This window comes from Hydra vulgaris, chromosome 09, assembly GCF_038396675.1.
Source record: "Hydra vulgaris chromosome 09, alternate assembly HydraT2T_AEP".
In the NCBI taxonomy this organism is placed as follows: domain Eukaryota; kingdom Metazoa; phylum Cnidaria; class Hydrozoa; order Anthoathecata; family Hydridae; genus Hydra; species Hydra vulgaris.
The window spans coordinates 48163656-48176794 of NC_088928.1; the positions used below are offsets into that span (position 1 = coordinate 48163656).

General features: G+C 25.0%; 1 protein-coding gene across 10 annotated transcripts in view; it reads right to left on the reverse strand.

The window, feature by feature from the left end:
- Nucleotides 1–13139, reverse strand: part of LOC100214966 (fibroblast growth factor receptor 4-like) — a 92686-nt gene that overhangs the window by 40043 nt on the left and 39504 nt on the right. For all 10 annotated transcript variants that reach the window (XM_065805927.1, XM_065805928.1, XM_065805931.1 and 7 more), the window contains 4 exons: nucleotides 12454–12613; nucleotides 8756–8863; nucleotides 8108–8232; nucleotides 1309–1383 (listed from right to left, as the gene is read on the reverse strand). In XM_065805927.1, the coding sequence (XP_065661999.1) occupies nucleotides 1309–1383; nucleotides 8108–8232; nucleotides 8756–8863; nucleotides 12454–12613 (468 nt within the window). The remainder of the gene's footprint in view (nucleotides 1–1308; nucleotides 1384–8107; nucleotides 8233–8755; nucleotides 8864–12453; nucleotides 12614–13139) is intronic.

Below are 13139 nucleotides of genomic sequence, written 5' to 3' on the forward strand. Positions count from 1 at the left end.
GCAGTGAAGTATAACTAATGGCCAAAATATTTGTAAAACTTTATAATTCAGTTACTTGGCAATATTTTAAAAGCATGGGAAAAGCTAAGAAAACTTCAAAGGAAATAAAGGAATTAATTATAAAAGCTGTGGGAAATAAAATAACTTACAGGCAGATTTCTGAACTTTAGGTTTATGTTTAACTTTATGTTTCTAAACCTGGAATAAGTCGCATTATGAAAAGATTTTGTCTACGCAAAACTATTGAAAGCAAACCTTGCTCTGGAAGACTTAAAGTTACAACTGAAAAGTCTGATAGATTATTTGTAAGGTGTTCCAAAAAAAATCCTTGCAAGACTGCAGTTGAACTTAATTCATTTATTCATCAGTTTCATGGCACAAACTGTAGCATTGATACATTTAAACATCGATTACAATAAAATAATCTGTATGGCCGTTGTCCAGTTAAGAAACCGCTAATATCTGCAAGAAATTTAAAATCCAGAATAAAATTTGCAAAAGATCATATTGATTGGTCAGTTAAGGATTTCTGATGAATCAAAGTTTATGTTATTCAGTAGTGACAGAATTAGGTATGTTAGACTGCCCAGTAGGAGCAGATTGACAGATATAATCCAAAATATCAGTTACCCACTGTTAAACATGGAGGAGGAAATGTTATGGTTTGGGGTTATTTTTTATTTTTTAACATTGAGTAAAGAATGTTGATGTAATATTCCTCAGGATGTTCTCATTAAATTAGTAGATTCAATGCTTAGTTGCTGAGATGCTGTTTTAAAGGCAAATAAGTAAGCCACAAAATACTAAGTGTTTTATTAAAACTATTTTAATGTTAAAAAATTGTTATTTTGTAAACTTTAGTATGAGTTTCAACTTTTTTGAAATAAATATTAATCAAATTCAGTTATTTCTAAACTTTTGCACCAAAGCTTTTTAAAAAAACATTTAAATGTTAATTAACCGTTTGTAAAAAGTTATGCAGTAAAAACAGAAAAAAAGTTGGTGTTTCTGAACTTTTGCACCCTACTGCATATATATATATATATATATATATATATATATATATATATATATATATATATATATATATATATATATATATATATTATATATATATATATATATATATATAGTATATATATATATAGTATATATATATATATATATATATATATATATATATATATATATATATATATACATATATATATATATATATATATATATATATGCACATATATATATGCACATATATATATATATATATTTATATATTTATTTTTTAAATAATAAATAAAGTAAACATACTGTAGCAAAAAGATTACAACTAGACAGTAAATCATCTCGTGTGTTTGGGAAGCTGATGACTTGGCTCATAGTTTTCTTTGAAATAAAAGTTATAAAATTTGAAATAAAATAATACATAAAATTAAGTTAAATTTAAAAAAAAAAAAAAAAAAAATGGAAAAGCTGTTTTCAATAAACCTCATATTATAAATTGAGTAAATGAACCTTATTTTATAAATGCACATCAACCACAATAAATATGTCAAATAAAGTTACTTGGTTTATTAAACAAATCATGTTGCAGTCAGCTAATTTTTTTTATTACTGCTAAAATTTTTCCTAATACAAGGTATTAAAAATTAATACAGTTGTTGTTAAAAATGTGATCGAAAACATGTCACTTAACAAACACGCCTGCTTCTGCAACCCAAGCTATTCACAAAGAATCTTATATATCATTTATGGTTTATCTTTGCATTTAAATATGTTTAACATTTAAGAAAATTATGTTTCACATTAAAGAAAAATATGATTTTTAAGAAACTTGCACATACAGTTGTTTTTTAAATAAATTATAAACAAATTAACATATTTTAATGATTTGTTTGTAATTTATCTTAATTTATGCTAATTTATTTATAATCTATCCATGATTTATTACTTATGATATAATATTAACAAAAAATGAAATGATTAAATTCCCTATACAATATAAAAATTACATTTCAAAATGTGCAATAGTTAACAAGCAATTTTTTACAGATTTTTAAAGATAAGATGTTATACAAATCAAGCTAAAGAAAGTTATAAAGAAAGTAAAAAAAAAACAAAATTGTCTGCTGAATTATTGAAATTCTACTGAACACTGACTTTTCTGCATGTGATTGACTTGATAATGTATGATTTTCTGTATGTGATTGACTTGACAATATTTCAATATTTAGGGCATCATTTTCAAACTAAAACATACAAATAGTGCAGCAAACTACAGATTTTAATATATTAAAATTAATATAATGATGACAATATTAAAATCACATAGATTTGATCTAAAAATTACAAAAAGACAAGTTAATAAGTCGAAAAAAGATCAAACATCACTTGATTTAAAGTTGAGAAATAAGACATAAAAATACCTCATAGGTTGTCTTTCTTAAGAGATAAAATGATTAAGTGACAAATATTGCCAAATTTGAATGAACTTTCAAAACTACAACTTTGTAGTTTTGAAAAAATATTGAAATTAAATTAAAGTATGAATCCAATGAATAAATAGGCTAATACACGGATGGATTCATTAGAAAGGGGAGGGCCATGTGGGCCTTACATCCCCCTCCACCCTTCCCTTCAGATTTTTTGTTTATTTTTTTTAGAAATCTGTAGAAAACAGTAAATAAAAGGAAACAAAAAAATTACAATAATTAATAATAAAAAATCTTGAAATAATCTGCAAACCATTTTTTAACTATTCTTATAACTTTTTTATAAAATTTAAAACTTGCACCACAACATTTTATTAATTTTAATGGCACTTTTAAACAACCGAATTTACTTAATATATTTAACACAGCACGATGTGCTGTGTTAAATATATTTTTGCATTGAATGCTAATACTGAAAAAAGCACCCTGAATATAAGAAAACAAAAAAATTACACTAATTATGCAAAAAATATTGAAACAATCACATCTGCCAACTATTTTTTAACTAACCTAATAACTTTTTTATAAAAATTCAAAACTTGCACAATAAAATTTTTTTAAACAGCCTAATTTACTTATGTTTTTAAACATTGTGTTGTGTTGAGTATATTAAATTCTAAAAAAAAAATCAAAAACTTAGGAGGGGGGTTGAGACCCTCATGGCGCTTCCCTTCTATATAGATCTGCCCTTGTATTAGCCTATACATTCATGGGAGGGAATGATAAAGATTAATAGAGCTGTGATATATATATATATATATATATATATATATATATATATATATATATATATATATATATATATATATATATATATATATATATATATATATATTAGTAGTAGAAAATCACTTAACAAAAATTTTTTCCATTTAACACTGTGTTTCATCAACAAAGATTCATCTTTGTTGATGAAACACAGTGTTAAATGGTATATAATTATATATATATATATATATATATATATATATATATATATATATATATATATATATATATATATATATATATATATATATATATATATATATATGTATATATATATATATATATATATGTATATATATATATTTAACTTTTGATTACAGTTAAGTTTACATTAAATAATAGATATTTTAATTTTTTTTATTTTCTATTTTATTTATTTTGTCATTCTTTAAGATTTTTATTTTTTCAGTTTAATTTTTGTATTTTTTTTTTTTAGATTTTATTCTCTTTTCAGTTTATGGGTTGTTTATTTTAATTTAAGTTGGCTTTATTTTTTTTAGCGCCTGAATATATTAATATATTGAACAGCATTATAATAATATATTATATAATATATTATTGGGTAATTCCACATCAAATCAAACAGTACATTGAACCATGTGTCTTCTTTTTGTGTTATATTTTGACACATTATTCGTAACTATAAAAAAATATTGCATGCAAAACTTCAGCTAAAAATGTTGAGCGGTTGACAAGATACTGCAATTTTAATATTGACCTGGTTTCCCAAAATGACCCGGTTTTCATAACATTCTGAAAAAACATTTTTCTTAAAAAAACAGGAAATAAAAATGGCAAAATTATGAAAATAAACATATATAATGTTTTTTTGACACTGAATTCAATAAATGCACTTAAAATGCTGAAATATAAAAGGAACATGCTTAAAAGTTAATAAAACAACTAGTTTCTATAAACCAACTTTGGGGCCCAATATCTCAAAACACCCCCGTCAAATTTTTTTTTTTTTGCTGTTAATATTTTCAGCTGCCTATAATCTTACTAGGCAAAAAAAATCTTACTGGAAAAACTACTGAAACATATGAAACTTTAATTTCAAAGATGTGTTACTTTTTCAAGAAATTCCCAAACAATATTTGTAAATAAAATAAAAATAAGTTAATCGTAATTTAAAAAGTTACTTGAATAAACAAGATTTTCAAAGGTATCGAAGATGTAAACTATTTTGACCGTGTTTGTAATAGTTCACAATATTGTTCCCATTTTACTTGTACTTCTTCTATTTCAGCATTTTCAAACACATAGTTTCTACTGGAACTAGAGCAAGCTTGTGGAACAGATAGTTTTTTCAATATGTTGGTGTTGGGAATAAAACAGTAGCCGTCTCTTTCAGGCCAGTTAAAATAGATTGATGGACCTTTTGGGTGAAGAAACTTAACTTTAGCATCAAGTTTTCGGTTTCAGTTACAATGCTGATCCACCACTTATCATCATAGACTACAGCTACATAACCTCCTAAAGTAACAGTATCAATTTAAAATATATCTTGTTTCTTTTTAAGATTGTGGATTATTGTATAATTAGTATCCGTACTACACCTCTTTGGCCCAACCCTGTTATCTCCAAGATGTATAAATTGATGAAAGCTACGAGTACCAGGTAGAGCTGTTACACCAGTGTACCTTTCTTTTTGCTCTTCACGTTGCAATTGTAAGTCCAATCTCTTTATTTAAATGAAGTTAACAACCTTGATTTTCTCAATGCAAAATTCATTTATAGCTTCGGATGTGAGAATTTGGTTTCTGTATGGTTTTAAACTTTCTTGTGCAGTTAATCTTTTTACAGTACCACCAATCCCATCGCATGGTGACTTTCCGTGGGACGTGGCAAAAAAGTTCTATTCAACTTTAAGGGCAAATTCGCTCTCTAGTTGGCATAGATTGTAAATGCTTTTACAATTTTCGTACTGTCCTGCGCAACCATCAGTGAATAAATGTAATTTGGACATATTGAAAAATTTTATTTTTAATATTGGTATGATTAGTTGAAATATTTTGTACACATAAGTTACATCATGTGTAATGTCGTCTGATATAAAACAGTAAGAAAAATGTTTCAGTACACCTTTATCATCTTTATAGTATATCACTAATGGATGTAAAGAACATTGTTGGGTGTTCCAATGATAGCTTTGTATTTCATCTTGGACTACAAAAGCATAATTTTCAGCAAAGTTGCCAATAATGATAATGTTTGATTGATCCATATTTTGTTTTAGTTGGTTAAGGTACTGTAATTGAGAGCAAATTTTGAGTAACTTATTTGTATTTCTATATTGTTTTTTTTGTATAATACATATAGTTCCTTTAAATTACACAAAAGCAGTTTTTTTTGTTTATGGACATTCTTTTGAATACTAATATAATCTTTTTTTCCAGGTATAGTTCTACATAAATCACTTGAGTCATAAAAAAATTTAACAGAATCTTCTATTTCTTTGTATAAGACTTTACCTTTATACAACAGAGAGATAGCTAACAATCCTTTTTTATTAAAAATTTGTCTAGCCATTTTTGCTTGGTACTCTGTAACTGCAAAGTTATTTTGTACTTCTAATATTGACCAACTTGGGGGTGCCAGTGTTAAAAGTTGAACAATAGTCCTTTTTGTCAGAACATAGAATTTTTTCTTTTATCAAGCTCATAGTTTTATCAAAGTTTTCAGCCTTCTTTTTCATGTTATTTGTTTCATAACACAGTTTTGAGGGAACATGGAATTGTTTTTCAGATTTTCTAGTAACGTTACTTACCATTTCATTGATGCGCGCAACTTTTTGCTTTCCTTCTGAGAGTATATGTTTTGATGACTTTGAATGAGATTTCAGAGGAGATATATTAAAATTTTCAAGTTCTTCATTGATCTCCAGGTTTTTTGATTTAAATGATGATATTAGAAAATCCGCATCTTGTTCACCCTGACTTTGCTTCTCTTCCTTAAGATCTGCTTTTCTGGCAATCTTTTGCTTACAAGGTTTGCAAAGTTTCTTCCCAGGAGCAATATTTAAACTACTTCTCATCGTGATTTGTGATTCATTTATTGTAACTACTTTGAGATTTTCTAAAAGTAATTGAATTGTATTACGCTTATATGCACAATTGTTTAAAACATTGTTTATGTTTTGGAAAACACAAATTAAAAAAGTATTATTAAAAAAGTATATTAAAATATTTAAATTCGACTTCTATTTACTTGTGATTTTCTTTGTATGTTTATGGAATGGATCACAGTATGCTTTCTGCCATATAGGATACATTTTCAAATATTTTGTCGTATGTCTTTCACATAACATTATTAAGTTTGATAGTTCAATGTTACAGCGTAATGATATAGTTATTTTTTCTTCATTGCTTAAAGTTTCAATAACATCTTGTTGGCCTTTGCATGCATCTGATGTCATTAAACCAATAGAACACATCTTATAATAAATTACTTAGTATAAATGTATTTCCTAAAAAAAAGAGAATTCTTCTTTCCTACTTAATTTTCAGTTCAAAAGAAAAAAAATTTTAATATAGAAATAATTCAAACCTTTTCAGAATCTCTGTTGTATAATTTTTTACACTGATAGATATTGTTAATTTTCTTTATAGATATATTTATATATATATATATATATATACAATCTATATATATATATATATATATATATATATATATATATATATATATATATATATATATATATATATATATATATATATATATATATATATATATATATATATCAAATTGTTAATTTGTTAAAATTTGAATAAAATTTTACCAATAAATGCTGTTCTATAACTGAACTTTTTATGAACTAGTTATTATGAACTTATACAAAATATAGTTGTCAAAATTTTTTTTAAACAAATGCTCATCAATATCACACTCAATCAGTTTTTATATAAAAACAATTGTTTTTATATAAAAACTGAATAAATTATTTTTTTCAGTTGTTAAGATCAAATAACTAAGTTATCATATAATTAAGACTTTCTTAAATATAACAAAGCTGTTTTTGTTTTTTTTAAGGAGTCTACAAACCAAATTTAATATTTTACAGAACTCTATTTGCAAGTTTTTTAAAATAATTTATTGAAAATTTGATATATCTTTGAAATTAAAGTTTCATATGTTTCAGTAGTTTTTCCAGTTAGATTTTTTGTGCCTAGTAAGATTATAAGCAGCTGAAAATATTAACAGCAAAAAAAAAAAAAAATTTGACAGGGGTGTTTTGAGATATTGGGCCCCAAAGTTAGTTTATAGAAACTAGTTGTTTTATTAACTTTTAAGCATGTTCCTTTATATTTCAGCATTTTAAGTGCATTTATTGAATTCAGCGTCAAAAAAACATTATATATGTTTATTTTCATAATTTTGCCATTTTTATTTCCTGTTTTTTTAAGAAAAATGTTTTTTCAGAGTGTTATGAAAACCAGGTCATTTTGGGAAACCAGGTCAATATTAAAATTGCAGTATCTTGTCAACCGCTCAACATTTTTAGCTGAAATTTTATGTGTCAACTTTTCTTTTTAAGATGCAACAGTCAAAGATGTTTTTAAAAATTTTGAGGACCCATGGTTCAAAATTTCCTAAATTTTGGGTGATTTGATGCGGAATTACCCTATTATATATATACTATATTATATATTGATGCAATATATATTATAATCATATAATATAACAATAATATATCGTATAGTATGTACAACAAGTAGAAACAAAAGAAGTGTAATTAAAAGACAAACAGGCTAAAGTAAAAAACTATAAAAATAAATTGTCTTCATCATTTAAAATATTATTCTGAGAAAAAGTTAATAGCAAAATTAAAACAGTAAATTTCTTACTAAATCAACAACTTTAGGCTCATTTTCATTAATATCCAACAGATTGAGAAGATTTAAACACTCAAAATTTAAAAATGGTTGAAACGATCGGCTAACCTCAACTTGTTTGCAAGTTGTTTCCAAATCTAAAAAGAATTTACAATTATTTCAATAAAATACTTTTGTTAATTAGCAAGTAGCAAACAATTAGCTAACATAAATAATAAATAACCTAATATATTATGATTTCATACAATGTCAAGGTTTAGACCATTATGAAAATCATAAAGCCTCAACCTTGTATAAAAAAAGATTTTTCCTTCTTCATACAAAGAGTTGATACAAATTCACATCCAAAAACATTTTTATCCTCCACAATAAAAAAGTAAAGTTAATCCTTGACACTGTAAGGTAAGGTTTACTCTTCAAGAACACAAGTAAAGTTAAGAACACAAGTAATGCTACAAAAGGACCTAGCAAATTGTTTTATGGCCTTAAAAAACTAATAGCGCTCTGTAAGTAAGAAACAAAATATAAATTATAAGTTAGTAAAACACAGAAACACTATCTTTTATTAAATTACAATTTTTATATGGACAAATTAAACAAAATCAAACTAAAATTAAAAAAAAAAGTAACCTAGAAATTTTTTAAATTAAAATACCTTACTTTTTGGATAAGTCCATTGAGCATTCCACAATAATCTAATAGAATTATTATTTAAAGTATAACTTGGACCACTAACTGAAAGGTTTGTAATACCAATGTTTGTAAATGCTAAAAAAAAAAAAACTATTAAAATTTAGAAAAAAATACTATATGAAACAACAGGTAAATAATACTTAATTTGAAAAAATATATACAACTTTGTCTTATGCAAGCAACAAGAGTATTGTTGGGTATGTGTGCAAGCAACACAAGTATTGAAAAGACCAAAATAATGATTTACAAACATAAAAAACTGATATGAATCAGCAAAAATACAAATTAGCTAGAAAATTATAAGCAATAGCAGTAGAGGTTATTGCTTAATTAAATATAATTTGCCTAATTATTGACATAAGGCATAATTAACGATAACTATTGACAAATTGTAAAGTCAATCATTTACAGAGTCAAGTCAATCATATACAGAGTAAAGTCAATTATAAATAAAAAAACAAACATATTATTATAAGGAGTCACTTTTGAGCAAGATGGCTATCGAATTCACCTTTGGTATTACTTTGGTATTACTTTGGTATTACTTTATTCAACTTTTTTCTGTGCTTATCATAGCTGTTTAATCTTTGTTTTGAAATAAGAGGTTAAAAAAAAGGCAAACAAAAAGAAGTAATGAGAGGACTAAAGAGTAGCCTTCTAAGGGGATGTTTAAGAAAAAGTTCTAAAGATTTATAAATTTATTATTAAAGAATTTTAAATTCATAAATAAATCTATTTAATAAATTTAGTTGATTGAAAAGTTAGATGTATAAAAGTGCTTCAAAAATAATGCCCTCTAATAAAGTTATGAAAATATTGTTATTTAAAACGAAAATTATGAAGCACTATGAGCCCTAAAAAGGGACATAACAGGCTGTTGATTCTTCGAAAAATGAAATTACAACGAAGTGGAAACTATGACAAAGATTCTTCAATAATAAAAAAAATACATAATGAACTTTAATATAACAAAATTCAATGTAAAAGAATGTAAGAAATATATACAAAATCCAACGTATTAAACTCTAACTCAAAAAATATGTATATAAACTTTAATAAACTCTTGAACAACAACCAGTATTTTTGTCTTTTTCCTTCTGCCTTCACAGTCTTTTTGCTTGCATTTATACACCAGATATTTCTTCTAACCGAATGCTCTTTTATTTTCCATAACTGACTATTGTTCTGTTGTCTGTGTAACAGTGTTGTGAATGTTTTGGAACACTTAACAAAGCAGTTATACCGACATAATGTGTAAATTTTTTTTGTTATGTCACCATTTAGGGAGTGGCAGAGTCAGCATAGAGCTTTGGGGTAAGGGGCAATCTGCCCCCCTCACACACTCTAATCTGGTCAATGGGTGACCCTAAAATATAAGTTCCTCGTTACATAACTCCGTTTATTTAAAATGGAAAAATAAAACTAGGCAACAACAAACCATTGTTTACATACCTTCTTTACAAATAACGTTTTTTTTTTGTTTTAAGAAAATATCTTTTATATTCATAATGTACACAGTCAATGCATTTTTAACATGTTTTGGTGTAGCTACTGTGACTGTACAGTAATGGATGTTCATAAAACTACAATGACTTTGCAAATGGTAAACATTTTTCTTTTTCAAAGGAGAAAATTATAAATTGACTGATTTCAACATTGTGCAGCAATTTATATTTGTTTTTATGTGTTAAAAATGTTTTCTGCAAAAACTTGTAAGGCAACCCCTCCCCACTTTAAACCTACTTATCCAGCCCTTCTTTCAAAGATGTGTATGCATCAATATCTCCAGCAATGACAACTGAGCTACAAATAAAAGAGATTCATCAATTTCTAATTGAGAAATAGATGACATCATGTTTTTCTAACTTATCTATACTCCACAAAATCGACTTGACTCTTTTTTTTTACATCTACTTATCCAACTTAATTTATTCACAATCAATAAAAATTTGTAATTTATTGATAAAAAGAGGAATGCCAGGCTGCTCTGTGATGAAAATACGGTCTTTAGCTTTCAAATTACATTTAAAAATTATAATAAATATAGCTCATGTTTGAAGTTATTTATATTTGTTGAACTTACCTCACTTTGGGTTTAAATATTCCATGATTTGACCACACGGTTGGTAAAAAAAGTTTAGCTCCAAGATGCACTCTTTAGGTCAATAGTGTCAATCTTTAGGATTCTTTTACCAACATTAATGTGTTTGACCTCAATGTTGTATATGCATCTGATAACTGACAACATTTCTATGATAAAAACTCTCTAACAACTTTATGATTCTCTAGCCAGTTTAGATGAATTTTGAAGGTTGTGATGGGTAGTAAACACAAACTTTAGGTTATTAATTTTATGATGAGTAGTTACCTAGGATCACAGCAACTTTTATAAACCTTTTATAAAAACAGATTCTAAATAAGTTTGTTCTTTTATTAAAGAACAAACTTATTTAGAATCTGTTTTTATTTTTTTCAGGGGTATATAATATTCAGTTCCTCAGGTTTAAGGAGGCCACAACAATCAATAAAGCTTCTTATTTTGTCAACCCTTTCTCAACTTTATAAAGTCAAAACACAAGTAAATCTACAATATATAGGATTTATAGCTAACAATATATATCCTAATATATACTATATACAGCCTGTAATATATCTTAATATATACCATATACAGCCTACAATATATATCCTGATATATACCATATACAGCCTACAATATATATCCTGATATATACCTTATATAGCCTACAATATATATCCTGATATATACCTTATATAGCCTACAATATATATCCTCATATATACCATAAATAGCCTACAATATATATTCTAATATAAACCATATACAGTTTATTATATAGAAACTAAAAACACCTTATAACTAATTAAATTGGTATTTTGACCCATTAAAAACATTTTTAAATTATTTTTTTATGCTTTTTAGGGCACCATTATGAATAGATTATGGCTTTAAAAAATACAATGTTGAAGTTTTACAAAAGTAAATTCAGAACTCTATGAGATTCTATGAAAGATTTCTATGAACCAATAATGCAAGTAAATATTTGATTTAATATTATCTAGAATGAACAAAACTTTATTGTGATGCTAAAGATTATATAAGAAAAATGACAAATTTCAAATATCATTATCCACATCCTATAAACCAAAGATTTTCAGCCAAAATTTTTAGGATTTGCATTTCCAGAATTTTGATTGATATGAACCAGCCAATAAAGTATAATGCAAATCTGAGGTGGTCAATGTCGAAACCCTGAAATTTTAGTTCACTTGGGATAGAATGACTCAAAATGGTTTTAACTCTAAAATTATGAAAACAAAGCAAAGCAAAAAAAGGTATTCTCAAAAAATAGAAAAATAAAATAAAAGAGAGCAATAAAATAGAGAGAGGTATTAGTAAGATAGAGATAATAATAACAGAGAGCAATAGATTTAAGTAAGATAGAGAGGTATTCTAAAAATATTACAAATTATTTAATACTTTACATACTTTTTAGCACTGTATATTAAAAAAATTTACCAAAGTACAAATGTCAAACAACCCAATGTTTGACAAAAACATATGGAGTAACATATGGAGCAACATTTAAATAAAGTGTTCAACAAAGATTTTTGCATCTCTATTGCTAATAAAACAAACATACTTGTTAAGTTTGAAGATATCACAGTTGATTTGTTGTACCCATTATAGTTAATAGGATAGATATTCAGTTGAAACTTGATTTCAATATCATAAGCAGATATGTAGGGACCCAGATTATTACAAACAAGATGCTCATTTACATTAAATGTGTTTTTACTCACCTATGGAAAAAAATTTAAATACAAGGATAAAAAAATTGTTGCAAGTAAATAAGTAACTTTTATGTTAAAATTTTTTATTAATTGTATTTTTTCACTTATTCCAAATTTATAATTTTACTATATCATTAATTAATAATATACTGTTAATATGTATCATTATGTGTGCATATATACATATATATATATATATATATATATATATATATATATATATATATATATATATATATATATATATATATATATATATATATATATATATATGTATATATATATATATATATATATATACATATATATATATATATATATATATATATATATATATATATATATATATATATATATATATATATATATATATATATATATATATATATATATATATCCTTATATCGTAGTCAAAAGAAACTTTTATGGTAAAAAATTTTAATGTTGTTTAAAGTAAAAACAATAAAAATAATGTGGAAGTACATTAAGTTTTATTTTTTATTTTTTTAACCGCAATAACAATAACTGGAAAGTT